A 16,381-nucleotide genomic window follows, 5' to 3' on the forward strand; every position below is an offset into this window, starting at 1 on the left:
CCTCAACACATTCCCTTTTTGGGGGTTGTATTGCCCCTAACACAACTCACACAGTTGGAGAGTGGGAGGGCTTGGTCTTTGTGTGTGTTTTCTCTCTTTTGCGCAGTCATCTGCCTGAGAGTTTGGACTTTAAACACGAGCATTAAACGTTCTGTGGAGCTGTGAAAGGATTCACTTTATGACTGCAGCAAAGAAGAATACAGGCATGTAGCAGCCTGTGGACACCCAACAAAACCGTCGTCTAAAGATTAGACAACAACTCATGAATGTGAGGTTTGAGGAATGATTATGTATGTGCTGTATACTTTATAGTTGAACATTGAATCTGATTTCTCAGGCTAAAGTGGTCTTGCAGTCACTTGACTATAAGTGTCTTCCATTTCAAAAGGAGTTTGGAGGAGCTGCCTTGTGCTTCAAAGGCTTCTGTTTTGAATCATATCCTGTGATTGTCTGCAGTGTGAGAGAACAGAAGAGAGCATAAATAGCCTGACACTGGACAGAAGATTTTCTGTTTAAAAAGTGAAGTCACCAGCGGGACCATGTCAGCTGCTGCGCTTGAAGAGTACTGTGGCTCCACCTTTTGGGTAAATAATCTGTACATATATGAACCACAACACAAGTTATTCTTTTGTGTTTTTAATATCAAGATTTTAATATGATTTCAGTTGGTAGAATTGAACACACACAAAGCTTCAGATACTGAAGTAAAACATAATTAAGATTGAAATATTAGAAATAAGAAGGGCGGTAGATAATAATAATATTGTAAAAGTATGAACATAGATATTTCTCTTGTTCAATTGCTTTAGATCTTGATTCTGCCTTGACTTTCAGTGATTTCACCTCTGTACCCATTAACCCATAAACAACTTGGCTGTCATGACTTGGCATAACTGTTGTTAGAAAAAACAAGACGCATAATTATGAAGACAAGAACATGTATATAGTGTGTATTTATAGCATGTTTTATGTCTACTATCTGTTCTAGAATACTTTCAAAAGTTGTTGAACAGTAAAATATATGTGGGTGTACTGTAATCATAAGGTTAGACTCTAAAAGGCTAGTAATGGTTTACTAAGAGCTACTAACAACGGCCTTCACGTTTGTACACATTAAAGCCAATTATTGAAATGCATGATAAAATGTACATCTTTGTTTTAAAGGACCAATATACATCATGCAATGCAAATAAGTTCAAATATATCTGCTACTCAGTTGTAAATGCAGTGTGCAAGTGGTAGAATATCAGGCGGCTGCTTTACAGATTGAAGGGTTTAAGTGTCACCCTCACACAGTCAGATCACGGCTCTAACCTGCTTTAATCCCGTGAAGGGTTTTTCACATCTCTACACCTCAGGGTTGAACCAGGACCATGATAAAGGATTTACATATTAACAGATTAATAACATTCCATTTTGAATATACAGAGCCAACATGGGCTTTGTGGGCACACATAGTAACAATTATATTCTTTATTTCTTGATTGTTTTGCAGAATGCCTCGTACCTGGACAGTGAAACCCCGGATCTCCCGGTGTGTTTAGAGCAGACGGTGCTTGTTTGGATCCCACTCTCCTTCTTGTGGCTCTGTGCACCATTGCACCTGGTCGGCCTGTGCAAAAGGACCAACGTCAACTTAAAATATCTATCCAAGCTCTACATCTGCAAACAGGTGACATACACAACCACAGAAACAAAATAGTGCTTGCCCTTTCTGAGATGTAGCTTTTGGTGCCAGCGGTTAGAAGGCCGCTAAGGAAGCGTCTACATTATTATATGCATACTAATTAACAAGTCCTTTGATTTGATTAAATTTAATTAGTCCTTGTCTGTCTTCCTCTCAGCTTGTTACAGGCCTCTTGTTGCTGGCTGCGGTTGCAGCACTCGCGGTCACGCTGGGGGAAGATTTTGGTCCGGGCAAAGATCCAAATACTGCAAATAACGCCGGCGTGTACTATGCAAACCCTGTTGTCTATATAGTCTCATGGGTAAATATGCTGTAATCATAAATCTGCACAAGGTGTCTTTTTTGTACTAAAAAGTGATTCTGATAATTGTTTTTAGATTGTGATCATGCTGTGCCAGGAAGCAGTGAGAAGGAGAAGGGCTGTGGACTCCTCCACACTCTTCCTCTTCTGGTTGCTTCAAATCTTCTGCCATGTCTTTCCATTTCAAACTCTGCTAAGAGCAGCCCTCAAGCAGGTGTGAAGTGTGCTCATTTACATAGAGATTTTTACATGTAAACATTGCACCACCCATCACTTGTACACAACAAATGTCCACTTCATTGATTTTGATGTTCAAATATTTACGGACAAACAAAATACTGTTTATCTTCTGTTCAGGGGGAGGTCATGGATGTTCCACGTTTCTGTCTTTTCTACATTACTTTTGCTTTGGAGGTGTGTGCGTTTATCCTCTCTGCTATAGCCGATGTTCCACCTGAAGCCTTGGAGAGAGTAAAACGGGTAAATATTTGTCCGAATTATGTTGTAATCATATTGTAGATACCTAAGTAAGTCTGTGTTCTGATCATGTGCATAAATTGTAAACTTTCAGCCAACTTGTGTGTTCCAAATTATATTTTCAGAATCCTGAAGAGGGTGCAGCCTTTTTGAGTAGAATTACTTTTAACTGGTTTAACAGGTAAATTATGTAAATAATTATAACATCATAAACATGTAGATTTTTAATTAAGTGTTCAGTTTGCACCTTTCCCCTCCCAGACCTCTGTTCGTATTTTTAGAGTGTCATACACATAACTGAAACATTTATATCTGCTACTTTCTACTGTTAAACTCCACTGAAATTGTGAGGCCAACGGCAAAGAATAATTTTGGATCTTTTGAACTGGAAGTTAATGCCCCCATTTCTATTACTGACCCAATTTTGATCAATATTGTGGTTTATAATGAACTAAATGTAACAATTATTACCAGATACCAGAAAAGGCTCAATATGTCTTTCAATGTCTTCCACCTTCCTTTCAGTATGGTAATTACGGGCTACAAGCGTCCTTTGGTCCAAAAAGACATGTGGGACCTAAACGAGGCAGACAGCACGCCTTACATCAACCGGGAGTTCCAGTCCAACATGATGATAGAATTGACTGCAGCTCAGGTCACTCAACACCAGAGAAGACAAAAGAAAAGTGACCAGCTGAGAGACATAGATGAGACACTTCAAAATGGCAACGGTTTGGGTAACAGTGTCAGTCAGAACGGTCTCATGATGGTGAGGGGAAAGATATTCACATAAAGTACACCTCTTGCTTCACTTTGTCACCGTCCCACTGTTTGACTGACAAATTAGGCTGAGCAAAGTAATATGTCTGTTTGCCGTAACCCGACCGACCCGTTATAAAACCAGCCGACTCAAACATGATTATCAGCATTTCGTTAAAACGTTAAATTATTTTATTTCTCAAATAATTCGCCGACCCGGTATTTCCTATTGTTCATTGTTACTTGTTTATCGAGCACTAGTTAGGTTATCTTTTGTCCTGGCCACCTTACATGTTGCTCTGTATCAAGGTGTGGCCGGGTGTGGCTTGATTTGAATTTGCCTCGCGCATTGCATTCTGGGATTGAAACACGCCCAGCAGCGACATCATAACAAAGATGGCGGCACCCGCATGTTCAGGATAACGACGTACAAAAGATCGATTGAAATATCTTAAAATCTGGAGATTTAGTCTCCTGATCGGGATCAGTTTTGCCTTCAAAGTAAAAAAAAATAAGAATTTACCTACCGACCCACTTGAAAAATGTTGGGTCGGGTTACAGCAAACAGACAATTTATTTGGGGTAGCCTCACGTAAATATCACTAATTAATGTCTTTGCTTCAGGAAGAAAAGGGGACACCTAAAAATACAGAAAAGAAAAAAGAAAAAAACAAAGAGGACAAAGAAGATTATCCCAACTCTTGGTTGATTCCTACCATTTACAAAACGTTTAAGCGGGTTCTATTTGAGTCAGCTTTTTTCAAACTACTGCAGGACGTTCTTGCTTTTGTCAGTCCTCAGATTCTCAAGTAAGTACCATGGATCAAGTTGGTGTTCTTTTACTGCTGTTCTGCCCTAACATGTATATTTGTAATCCAGCTTTTATGATTGTAGCTGTGGATTTGTTTATTCCTCTGCCATTGGTCAAAAGCACTGAAATACACTAGATAGAGATATGTGAAACTTTGAAGTCTGTCTGTTATTTGGATCAATAATTAGCCTTGGACAAATCGGACACAAGAGTTTTCATGTCAACCAATATGACAGCAGCGCAATCACCTTTTGATCTTGTAAACATTGTCTGTTGTAACTCATGTAAACTAGATTCACCCACAGCCCATTGCAACTTTAACTGATGTGCTTCCCCTTTTTTACACACAACAAATTGTCTGGTGCGATTATGTGCTAATAAGATGTATTATACTTCATTTTCCCTGTTTGTATATATGTTTTTTTTTACCTAGACTGATGATTGACTTTACCCAGAACACGAGTCGTCCTGTTTGGGAAGGCTACTTGTACGCATTGCTTCTGCTGTTCGTAGCCGTGCTCCAGTCTCTGTTTCTACAGCAGTACTTCCAGCGCTGCTTTGTGCTGGGCATGAAAGTTCGCACTGCCATCACAGCAGCAGTTTATAAAAAGGTGAAGTTTTACCATAAAGTGGCTCTAATTGCTATGTTTTAAGTGACGCTACCCCAAATAAATTGTCTGTTTGCTGTAACCCGACCCAGCATTTTTCAAGTGGGTCGGTCGGTAGGTAAATTCTTATTTTTTTAACTTTGAAGGCAAAAAAAAAAAAGATTCAAATTTTGCCATTTTTTGACTCGGAGTGACCGCCAGGGGTCAGGCTTCAACAGTCAATGACGGAAAACGGGAGAGACTAAATCTCCCGATTTTAAGATATTTCAATCGACCTTTTGTACGTCGTTATCCTTTATTTTAGTAGCTAAGGCGAGCGGGGGAACATGCTTGCGCCGCCATCTTTGTTGTGATGTCGCTGCTGGGCGTGTTTCAATCCCAGAATGCAATGCGCGAGGCAAATTTAAATCAAGCCACACCCGGCCACACCTTGATACAGAGCAACATGTAAGGTGGCCAGGACAGTGGCGCTGACAGAGAGAAGTCAACAAATTCAATGCAAAATAGGTTTTTACATGAATTATCTGATCTGTTACTGTCGCACGTTTAGTGACGCAAATGAGTACGCAAATGAATACTCTATATGTCCTCTGGGACAAAAGATAAGATAAATAATAGTGCTCGATAAACAAGTAACAATGAACATTAGGAAATACCGGGCCGGTGAGTCGGCGAATTATTTGAGAAATAAAAGAATTTAGCGTTGTTTTAACGAAATGCTGATAATCATGTTTGAGTCGGCTGGTTTTATAATGGGTTGTCGGGTTACGGCAAACAGACATATTATTTTGCTCAGTAAATGAAAAGTAAATTGAAAAAAAGTAAATTTGAAAAGTAAATTGCCACATGTTGTCTTTACACCCCCGCTAACACTTGTGAATATGAGGGGGTGATTTTAGAAACAACAAATGTTTCAAAAACCTCTCGTGGCAATCATCCATTAACCAATTAAATGTTAATATTTAATTGGTTAATGGTTTCAAAGGAAGCAGTACAATTTTATTTGACAAGTTTTAATGGTATTGTATTTATTTAGTTTTTTAAATATGTTATATTTTCACCTCAGGCCTTGGTGGTGTCAAATGATGTACGTAAAGAGTCCACGGTGGGGGAGACCGTTAACCTGATGTCAGCTGATGCTCAGCGCTTCAATGACGTCATCAATTTCATCCACCTGCTCTGGTCGTGCCCGCTGCAGATCGCCCTGGCCATCGTCTTCCTCTGGTTTGAGCTGGGGCCTTCTGTGCTCGCAGGTCTGGCAGTTATGGTCCTAATGGTACCAATCAATGGACTGTTGGCCACCAAGGCCAGAAAAATACAGGTTTGAGATATTCTTTTTTCCTATTTAATTTATGAATCCATTTGTTAGATTGGATTCATGTTTCAAGGACTACTCTTTGTTCAAGTTGACTAAATATAGTACAGGAACGGTAGCGTGTTCAGTTAGAACCTTGTGAAGTTGCGCTGGCTCAACTGAGAAGAAAACAGGTGACCACAATTTACAATAAATTAATTTACACAATTGTTTTACTCAAACAGTCAGTTTGAGTTAAACATTTTACAGTTTACACAGAGGCATCAAACTGCTTATCTGCAGATTACTGTCACATCTTTACTAAAGCCTCCTGAGTTCTTAAATAGAATAATTACAACTTAAATTATTTAAATAATACTGTTTTCTACTAGTTTTCACTGCCTTGTGTCGAGAGCTTGAAGAACGCTTTATGAAAGTGTGAAGGGTGCATTTCTTTCTTTTTCAGATTGACAACATGAAGTACAAAGACAAGAGACTGAAAATTATGAATGAAATAATCAGTGGAGTCAAGGTGAACATTTATTTTTGATCACAGCTTTTGTGAAGGGTAAAAAATAAATAACAATCAAAAAATCCAAAGCAAACTCCTATTGCTTTGTATTTCAAAGTATTTCACTGATCCTGTGCACTTAGTGCAGGGCATTAGGATAGATTAAGTGAAGTGCATCTTACCACAGTTCACCATTGATTTGTCTGAATTATTGGTCTATGCTGGGCAATTTTTGTTTTTGCTGAAATGCAGAGGATTATTTGAATGATCTATCTATCTATCTTACATTTCCTCTTCTAATGTCCTAGATCTTGAAGCTGTTTGCATGGGAGCCGTCTTTTCAGAATCAGGTAGAAGAAATAAGAGAGCAAGAGCTGAAAGTTTTGAAGAAATTTGCCTATCTCTCGTCTGTGTCTACATTTATCATGAGCTGTGCACCCGCTCTGGTTAGTCTTATGAAAGAATAAACACATTGCTCTTTGTTCTTGTTCATTAAGGTCGTCTCTGTGCTTTGCAGGTGTCGTTAGCCACATTCGCAACATTTGTTGGAGTGAGCTCGGATAACGTGCTGACAGCAGCCAAGGCCTTTACATCTATTTCTCTATTCAATATTCTTCGTTTTCCTCTGGCAATGCTTCCCATGCTAATCGCAGCCATTGTGCAAGTAAGTAAACCACCAACCACATTTCAGTATTCACAGCCATTCAAACTAAGATGCCCCTGCATGTACTTTTGTTCCTCAGACAAGTGTATCAAAAAAGCGTCTTGAGAAATTTCTTGGAGGTGAAGACCTGGACTTAGACACTGTGCAACATGACCCTTCATTCAGTAAGTTGGCATTAAAGTGTGTATGACAAGGTTTTATGTTTTTCTAATTATTACAAAACTACTAGTTATTGTATAACCTACCATAACAAATGTATTATCATTAGGTTTGCAGAAGCTGCCTCTTTTATGGGGATAAACATGTGAAGCAAACCAAAGCAATATATATGCTTAATAAAAAAAAAAGGCTATTTAAAAATGGTAATTTCTGACCCTTTGTGTGACCTGTTTACCTCATAGACACTGCTATTACTATTTCTGATGGCTCCTTTGCCTGGGAACGAGACGCAGCTCCACTACTGAAAAAGTATGTTGGACATTGTAAATACCAATAAAGTAAAGTCATTGTAAATTTTTTTTTTAATGTCTGTGATTTCTAGTGTGTCCCTTGAGATCAAACCAGGCAAATTGGTGGCTGTGGTGGGAGCTGTTGGCTCAGGGAAGTCCTCGCTCATTTCAGCTCTTCTGGGTGAAATGCTCAAGAAAAAAGGTTTTGTCAACATCCAGGTAATGAGCCAGGTTTAAAACAATCACTACAAATGTTATACAGTAAAACAGTAAATTGTGCAAATTAGACCATGTTAAAGTGGAGTTCTGGGATTCATTGTTGGTGTGTTTACTTATTGCCGAGGTTAAGTAAACAAGGCCCTGGTATATTTCTGCACAGGGTTCACTAGCGTATGTTCCGCAACAAGCATGGATCCAAAACGCCACTCTGAGAGACAACATCCTGTTTGGCTCTGCTTATGAAGAGGGCCAGTTTCAGCAGATCATTAAGGCGTGTGCCCTTGGTCCTGATCTTGAACTGCTGGCTGGAGGAGACCTTGCAGAGATTGGAGAAAAGGTACATTTTGCAAAATACATAGCAAGAGGAACATCCACCGTAAATAGCACACATTATCTTTTTATCGCAGTTCCTTGGTTAACATTTTGTTTTTAAATGTGCTGATAGAGATGTGTCAGAATACAAGATGTACATTGTGTATTTTACAAGCACAATTAAGGCTGTGTATTAGGTGCAGGCAGGGCATACAGCATCTAGGTAGACCTAATTGAGTGTCTGCGTGATGTCACGCAGGCACTATATTATGTTTTCCATGATTTTCCATTTAGCCAGTTTCAACTCCTTAACGCTTCAACCGTTTTCAACATGTTATACCTCATTATGATCGCTTTCGCAGTAGTACGTGTGTTATTACTTTTGACATTTGAAAAACTTATACTTTTTACAGAATTTGCAAAAGTATTAGTACTTTTTCCCCATTTTAGAATTTGGGCATTATGAGTGTCTGGGGAATTCTTTAGGCTTTATTCTTTAGGCTTTTGTGACGGAGCCAGTCGAGAGAGAGAGAGAGAGAGAGAGAGAGAGAGAGCGAGAGAGAGAGCGAGAGAGAGAGAGCGAGAGAGTGAGAGAGAGAGAGAGAGAGAGAGAGAGAGAGAGAGAGAGAGAGAGAGACGCAGACATTCTAGCAATGGCTTCAGCCATTGCAAAGTTTCTAGTGTTATGTGTTCTGTGTTATGTAATTTCTGATTCTTAGGGTGACATTTTATGTTTATATTATGCATTCTATGCAATAGTACAAGATGCTTAATGGCTTTGAAGGTCATTGCCATTTTTTACTTTGTCCTATATATTTTTAATATTTCATTTACAGTGAATGTGTTCTTGTGTTTTGCTCTGTTCACAGGGTATCAACCTTTCAGGTGGTCAGAAACAGCGTGTTAGTTTGGCCCGTGCTACATATAGTAAAGCTGATATCTACTTGTTAGATGATCCCTTGTCTGCTGTAGATGCGCATGTTGGAAAACATCTTTTTGACAAAGTCATTGGACCAAATGGTCTTCTTCAAGACAAGGTTGGCTCATAACTTCTGTTTAGGAGCTTTGGAGTTTGGTGAATATACTTCATAGCAAGAGCTAACTCTAATTTACTTTGTGTGTCTTACAGACTCGCGTCCTTGTTACTCATGCTGTTAGTTTTCTGCCTTTTGTGGATGAAATAATAGTACTTAAAGATGGAAATGTTTCTGAAGTTGGATCTTATAACAGCCTTCGTGCGAGCAAAGGAGCTTTTTCTGAGTTTTTAGACACATATGCCAAAGAGCAAAGCAATCAGGATCAATCACCCCAAGGTAACAACCACATTTGTGTCAAAAAACGTTTGAGTCTAAATTTGAACATCTCCACATTCGAATAAATGTGGTGTTATTTGATTGCTTATATCTAACTATTCATTTTTATTTTGTAGGTGGCAATGATGTAGAGCTGATTCCTGACGTAGAGGACATTCAAATGGACTCTCCCCTTGAAGACGCTATTTCTGTTACACTGAAGCGAGAAAACAGCATCAGGCGAAGTCAACGTGGTGGCAGGTATAAGCAGGGGGAGTTTACAGTGTTTTTTTGTTTTGTTTATTGATTTTTCATATAATGCTTCTTCATTTTGTCGTCAGTGTGAGGTTGAGGTCTACAAGTTCATTAAAAGAACCAAAAGATGAACTCAACAAAGGACAGAGGTTGATTGAGAAAGAAGCTATGGAATCTGGACAGGTATTCATATTTTTGAATTCACTCTCGAGTTCTTGACAAAAATGTGAAGATTTTGGAAGTAGGTCATGTATTTTAAAATAAATCTCAAATAATGATCCCACAGAAATAATAACATTTTTCTTTTGATTAACTGTGTTTTAATTCACTTGTACATAAACAAATGTGTTAATATGAAACAAATGCTGTTTTTCCCTAGGTCAAATTGTCGGTGTTCCTCCAGTACATGCGCGCTATGGGCTGGGGCTACACTTTCCTTGTGATTGTCATATATTTCATACAAAATGTTGCATTCATCGGGCAAAATCTGTGGCTGAGTGACTGGACTAATGATGCTATTGACTACGCCAACATGACTTACCCAAATTGGAAACGAGACACCAGGATTGGAGTGTTTGGAGCGCTGGGAGTTGCTCAGGGTAATGCATTAACTCACGATAGCCCAATAATGATTTGTAATTACACAAAAGTAGCTTCATAGGTTTCACGTCTTAGAATGGAGAGCAACAGACAAAATCAATGCATTCTTGGCCTGAAAGTTCATGCATTTATGTTCAAGACTCGAGCTGAACATTATACCATACGAATGTTACAATTTTAGTACTTGTGAAATACTTAATGTTTCACAGTATGGCAATTAATATATATATGGAGTTAAGCAAGGTATATAAACCTGTAATTGAATAAAGAGAGAGTTTAATTCCATATTATAGAACATTCCAAGTAAGGAAGGACTCTACACTAGAAAAGTAACATAGTGTGTCTTTAAATAAATAAATAAAATGCACTGACTGTTGAAGGAAAAGAGTGTGATCATACAGAGCTCAACATTTTACATTTTCTATAAACTTCTCATTTCGGAGTTGAGTTAATTCAAATCTCTCCACTTTGTTTTAGGCATTTTTGTGTTTGTGGCAACATTACTTCTGGCCAATGCGTCAGTGTCTGCCTCTCGGATCCTGCACTCAAGGCTCCTCAATAACATGCTGCGAGTGCCTATGCTCTTCTATGACACCACCCCCACAGGCAGAATACTCAACCGCTTTGCAAAGGTATTTCTCACAGCTCTCTCTCGTGGCAATGGCACTAATACATGTTAAACAAGACCAAAGGGCCTTTCCGTCTTCATTTCTCAAGGTTATCAATCAATCAATCAATCAATTAATCAATCAATCAATCAATCAGTCAATCTATTCATTTTAAACCTGCACATATAGTTCTCATAACAAACTATTACAGACGCACATGCATGGTTTAAAAGGGGATGGAGCAATTGCTTTTCACATTTCCAAAACTTCCAAAATGCCCACCCACTCAACAGAACACGGTATAACAATAGAATGTATTACACTAAAATCAAAGACAATATAACACAAACAAGTACAATGACATAAAAATAGACTAAACGATCCATTAATTCTCTCATTCGGACATGAAACAGGACAGATCCAACAGTCCCTGACCCTACTCCTCTCTCCCTCCGACTCACTCTGTGCTGAAATATTATATATTATTATACTTTTCTCAGCTGGGTGCCAAGCTGGTCTGAAGTGATATGAATTATATAGTTTCAATGCTGGCTGTTAATACTTAAAATAATCACTTTTGAGGTACAAGGCAAGCCTGTAGACCGTCTCACCTATTATGTGTCCTTTAGGATATTTTCACAGTGGATGAAGCAATCCCACAATCAGTCCGTTCTTGGATCCTGTGTTTTCTTGGAGTCTTGGGTACAATCTTTGTAATCTGCTTGGCCACTCCTTTATTTACTATCATCATTGTCCCCCTGGCTGTTATCTATTACTTTGTACAGGTGAGTGTATATTACTTGGCGTTGATGAACAAAGAATGTGACACTTATTGTGTTATTGTGACATTGCGCTCTTCTCTCTATACAGCGATTCTATGTAGCCACTTCAAGGCAGCTACGTCGCCTGGATTCAGTGTCTCGCTCTCCAATATACTCTCATTTTGGAGAGACTGTGTCTGGTCTGTCCGTGATAAGAGCCTATGGTCATCAAGACAGATTTCTCACACACAACGAGAAAACTATTGATGAAAACCTGATGAGTGTCTACCCTTGGATTGTGTCTAACAGGTGACGTAACCATCTTGAGCAGCAAAACTTATGTTCATGCTAAAGCCAAATACAGTGTTCACTCAACTCAAAACAGAACCCACCAGAATAGATCATCTCCTCGTCACTTTAAGACTGAATATGGGTAACCCACCCATAAAGAATATCTTCATCTGAAGTTATGTCTGATTGTTTTAGTGATCATTCTATTGTGTTTTGTGTTTGGAAAATTTAACTACTACGAGTTCCTCCCAAATACATTAAAATAAGACAAACACTGAAGAGATGGCACATCTCAAGGGGCTTTCCACAAAATAAATACAATTAAATAATAATATAAAATAAAAAAATACAGTCACATAAAAAAGATCTATTGTGTCATAAATCCCATGAACAAATAACTATATATTTATGTGTTGTACAATTTTGATGTGACAGATGGGTCGCCATTCGCCTGGAGTTGGTCGGAAACTTGGTGGTGTTTTTTTCTGCGCTGCTTGCCGTCATTTCCAGGGACAGTCTTGACAGTGGCCTAGTGGGATTGTCTATATCCTATGCACTTAATGTTAGTCACATTCTCCCACATTTCCTTGCCTATTTTACATTTGAATATTTAGTGCCGGCTTTAACACTCTTCTGTCTGATACGAATGTGAACAGGTCACCCAGACTCTTAACTGGCTGGTAAGAATGACCTCAGAACTGGAGACCAATATTGTTGCAGTGGAGCGAGTGAGTGAATATGCTGAGATCGAAAATGAGGTATGATGCAAGTGTTTTCCACAAATGATCCATTCAACATTATTCACTTTAAATAGATGCCCTCAGTTATTTGAATGCTGCTGCTCCCTCCTGACACTTACCTATAGAATTAAATCATGTATCTTCATTTATGCAGGCACAATGGATAACTGACACAAGACCACCAGAGAAATGGCCAGAGGAAGGAAAGCTGCAGTTTGACAATTATAAGGTTCGCTATCGACCTGAACTGGATTTGGTGCTGCATGGAGTCACATGTTCCATTGACAGCAATGAAAAGGTAAAGCCATCTTGTTTTTTTTTTATTATCAAGGCTATAGTATTTCAATATTTTGTATTATTTTGTCATTTGATAACAGTATTTATAAACTGCTTGTTCTCGCTACACTGATTATGTACAGGATATATTACAATTAGATGATGCATTACGCTGTGATTTTTAACACCAGGAGAATTGTACTTGTAAAATGAGTTTCTTCTGATCAGACTATGACAGTTACTTCTGTCACTTCAGCAGGAATCAGCAGTTTAATGGAGCACTATAACTTTTCTGGTGGGCAGTCTGCTCATTGTCTCCATAGAGATGTTATTGTTCTACAGCATTTGAGCATTTTTATAGCATTTATTTAAAAAATATTCATTATTTTTGCACCAACATCTGCATGGAGACAAGAATGCACTGGACCATTCACCAGAAGATTTTGCAGTGCACTTATAAGATTCTATTTTTTCTCAACTAATGTTTTCAGTGCTTCTCTTAAATGTATTTGTCCTACTTTTCTTGTATATTTGATTCAGGCCATAGAGTTTGCCTCAGATTGATCAAAAGCATATTCTAATGGATTCTCTCTCATCTCGTACTCAGATCGGTATTGTGGGGCGAACAGGAGCTGGGAAATCAAGCCTTACAAACTGCCTTTTCCGGATTATTGAAGCTGCAGAGGGTCGGATCCTTATTGATGGCGTTGACATTTCTTCATTAGGTCTCCATGACCTGAGAGGCCGGCTCACAATCATTCCACAGGTACAATCCAAACACAAAGGCCACTTTTTGCCTGTGGCTTTCACTGACCTGTCTATCACTCTGCAGGATCCAGTGCTGTTCTCTGGCACTCTGAGGATGAATCTGGATCCATTTGACAAATTCACTGATGAAGAGCTCTGGAAAGTGCTGGAGCTGTCCCACCTTAAAGACTTTGTGTCTGGGCTTCAGGAGGGGCTGCAGTATGAGGTCGCTGAAGGGGGGGAAAATCTCAGGTCGGACACCAATTTTTTAAAATTGAAATGTATTGTGTTTTTAAACAATAGTTGGTAAATATCTGCCAAGCATACAAACCCTGCACATAGTCTGTGTTTTTATTTTATTTTAATAGCAATATATCTAGATTTTTAAATTGCATGTTTGTTTTCTCCTGCTGTTCTTAAACTGTGACACTGGAATGTCCCCATTGTGGGACAAATAATGGTTTTCTTAAGAAGTAACAAAGACCCATTTTCACAAATGTAATGGAAAAAAAATATCTTAGCTTTTTAATATATTTAGAAGAAAAAATAGCTGAACAAAATCATAATATCTTTTGTCTTGTTGATTTCAATTCATCCATTTCAATACCGGTGTGTAAACACAAAAATAATATTTCCAGACAAGGCAGGCATGTCTGCTAAATCAGAGTAAAATAATATGTCTGTTTGCCGTAACCTGACGACCCGTTATAAAACCAGCCGACTCAAACATGATTATCAGCATTTCATTAAAACAACGTTAAATTCTTTTATTTCTCAGATAATTCGCCGACTCACCGGCCCGGTATTTCCTAATGTTCATTGTTACTTGTTTATCGAGCACTAGTTAGGTTATCTTTTGTCCCTGAGGACATACAACGTAAAGCGCAACGCATTTGCGTTCTCATTTGCGTCACTCCATGTGCGACAGTATCAGATAATTCATGTAAAAACCTATTTTGCATTGAATCTATTGTCTTCTCTCTGTCAGCGCCACTGTCCTGGCCACCTTACATGTTGCTCTGTATCAAGGTGTGGCCGGGTGTGGCTTGATTTAATTCTGGGATTGAAACACGCCCAGCAGTGACATCACAACAAAGATGGCGGCGCCCACATGTTCCCCCGCTCGCCTTCGCTACCAAAATAAAGGATAACGACGTTTTCCATCATTGACTGTTGAAGCCTGAGCCCTGGCGGTCACTCCGAGTCAAAAAATGGCAAAATTTGCATCTTTTTTTTTTGCCTTCAAAGTTAAAAAAAAATAAGAATTTACCTACCGACCGACCCACTTGAAAAATGTTGGATCGGGTTACAGCAAACAGACAATTTATTTGGGGTAGCCTCATTATAAATACCATGTACGTCTCTGTCTTGTCAGTGTGGGTCAGAGGCAGCTCCTGTGCTTGGGTCGTGCTTTGCTCAGGAAGTCTCGGATCTTAATCTTGGATGAAGCCACGGCTGCTGTGGACTTAGAGACGGACGACCTCATCCAGAACACCATCCGCAAAGAGTTCTCTCACTGCACGGTGCTCACCATCGCCCACAGACTACACACCATAATGGACAACTCCAGGTGAGTTCCAGTGGAGTCCAGACTATTTATTTTCCAATCTTCAGTTAAAGTTAATGAAAGCAGTAATCAGAGCCAAACGCTAGATGACTTATACCCCCCACCACTCAAATGTCAATCCTTTCTAAGATCTTCCCATTTAGTGCTGACCCACCGCTGTATCTTTTCCTATTCGTTCTCCATAAAACATACAAATAGAGAAAATAAAGCAGAAATGCCTTACATATTGTACATTATTACATCTCATATGTATCTCTGCTTCATTGTTCGTGTGATGTGGATATTGTTTTATGTTCAAACTTTGAAATGGCTGCTAGCTTGGTGCAGCATCAGGTTCAGGTTTCAAGGGTCAGATTAAGGCATATCCTTTTTTTTTAAATACCTGGCAGATGGCCACAGCTGTGCAGTCCCATATTTGTATCTGTGAAAATGTGACATAAAAGGGTTATTTTGACTTTCTTCTATTGATGCGCATAAACCCTGGGGCAGAGGCACCCTTGAAATAGAAATATGTCAGCTTGTTTATGCTGTATTTTTAAAGAAATTGAAAACTGATTTTATGCATTTAAACATGAATCTTCACTGCTGAGGGCTAACTCACTCATAACTTTAATAACTCACTTGAACAATGCATTTTCTACTTGCACTATTGCTCGGTCCATATTGTAAATGTGTTATGTTTCTCCACATCGTCAAAGCACATTTGTAGTTTGTGAATTGTGTTCACTGACCAAATCAAATGATTCTGATCGAAAAACAGAATCCCGTCCCTCTACAGTCTGTCTTACAGTCTGCTCTCCTCTTTTTCTTGCAGAGTAATGGTGCTGGATGCAGGAAAAATAGTGGAATTTGATACTCCAACAAACCTACTCAACAAACAAGGCCATTTTTACTCCATGGCAAAGAACGCAGGGATTACACAAACAGAAACCACAGTTTTATGAAGAGACTTGTATTTTATATTTGAATTTATATTTTAATTATGTTTTATAGTTAATTTTATTGGTATTTTATATTTATGTTGTGCATTGTTCAAATTATTTTGTTAATCAGGGTAATAAACAGTTTTGTCATCTAAATGTGTTTATTTCAATTAATTGATGAGGCATACAATATGTCTAGTAATGTATGAAACCACCAAGTATTTATCAG

General features: G+C 38.7%; 1 protein-coding gene across 1 annotated transcript; it reads left to right on the forward strand.

Annotated features, from left to right (window-relative positions):
- The first annotated feature begins 374 nt into the window (after window positions 1-374).
- On the forward strand, window positions 375-16,253 carry abcc2 (ATP-binding cassette, sub-family C (CFTR/MRP), member 2). Its single transcript, XM_072437646.1, has 32 exons — window positions 375-584; window positions 1,496-1,672; window positions 1,845-1,988; window positions 2,065-2,202; window positions 2,346-2,468; window positions 2,591-2,646; window positions 2,991-3,234; window positions 3,849-4,033; window positions 4,469-4,646; window positions 5,710-5,964; window positions 6,404-6,469; window positions 6,757-6,894; window positions 6,966-7,112; window positions 7,192-7,276; window positions 7,514-7,580; window positions 7,654-7,780; window positions 7,941-8,117; window positions 8,962-9,129; window positions 9,222-9,405; window positions 9,522-9,645; window positions 9,726-9,822; window positions 10,019-10,238; window positions 10,717-10,871; window positions 11,477-11,632; window positions 11,718-11,917; window positions 12,335-12,461; window positions 12,556-12,657; window positions 12,794-12,937; window positions 13,523-13,681; window positions 13,748-13,914; window positions 15,038-15,232; window positions 16,044-16,253. The coding sequence occupies exons 1-32, from the start codon at window positions 540-542 to the stop codon at window positions 16,171-16,173; spliced, it is 4,680 nt and encodes a 1,559-aa protein (XP_072293747.1). The 5' UTR covers window positions 375-539; the 3' UTR covers window positions 16,174-16,253.
- The last annotated feature ends 128 nt before the right edge of the window (window positions 16,254-16,381 follow it).

The sequence above is a fragment of the Eucyclogobius newberryi genome, unplaced genomic scaffold (genome assembly GCF_026437365.1).
Source record: "Eucyclogobius newberryi isolate DKJ021-1_F unplaced genomic scaffold, fEucNew1.0.hap1 SCAF_8, whole genome shotgun sequence".
In the NCBI taxonomy this organism is placed as follows: Eukaryota; Metazoa; Chordata; class Actinopteri; order Gobiiformes; family Gobiidae; genus Eucyclogobius; species Eucyclogobius newberryi.

What these genes read in the sequence shown, in the direction of transcription:
- abcc2 (XM_072437646.1), top strand. Translation starts at nt 540, where the DNA reads ATGTCAGCTGCTGCGCTTGAAGAGTACTGTGGCTCCACCTTTTGG. An exon ending in AGCTCTACATCTGCAAACAG is followed by an intron (nt 1,673 to 1,844) that starts GTGACATACACA and finishes TCTTCCTCTCAG; the next exon opens with CTTGTTACAGGCCTCTTGTT. An exon ending in CCATTGACAGCAATGAAAAG is followed by an intron (nt 12,938 to 13,522) that starts GTAAAGCCATCT and finishes TCTCGTACTCAG; the next exon opens with ATCGGTATTGTGGGGCGAAC.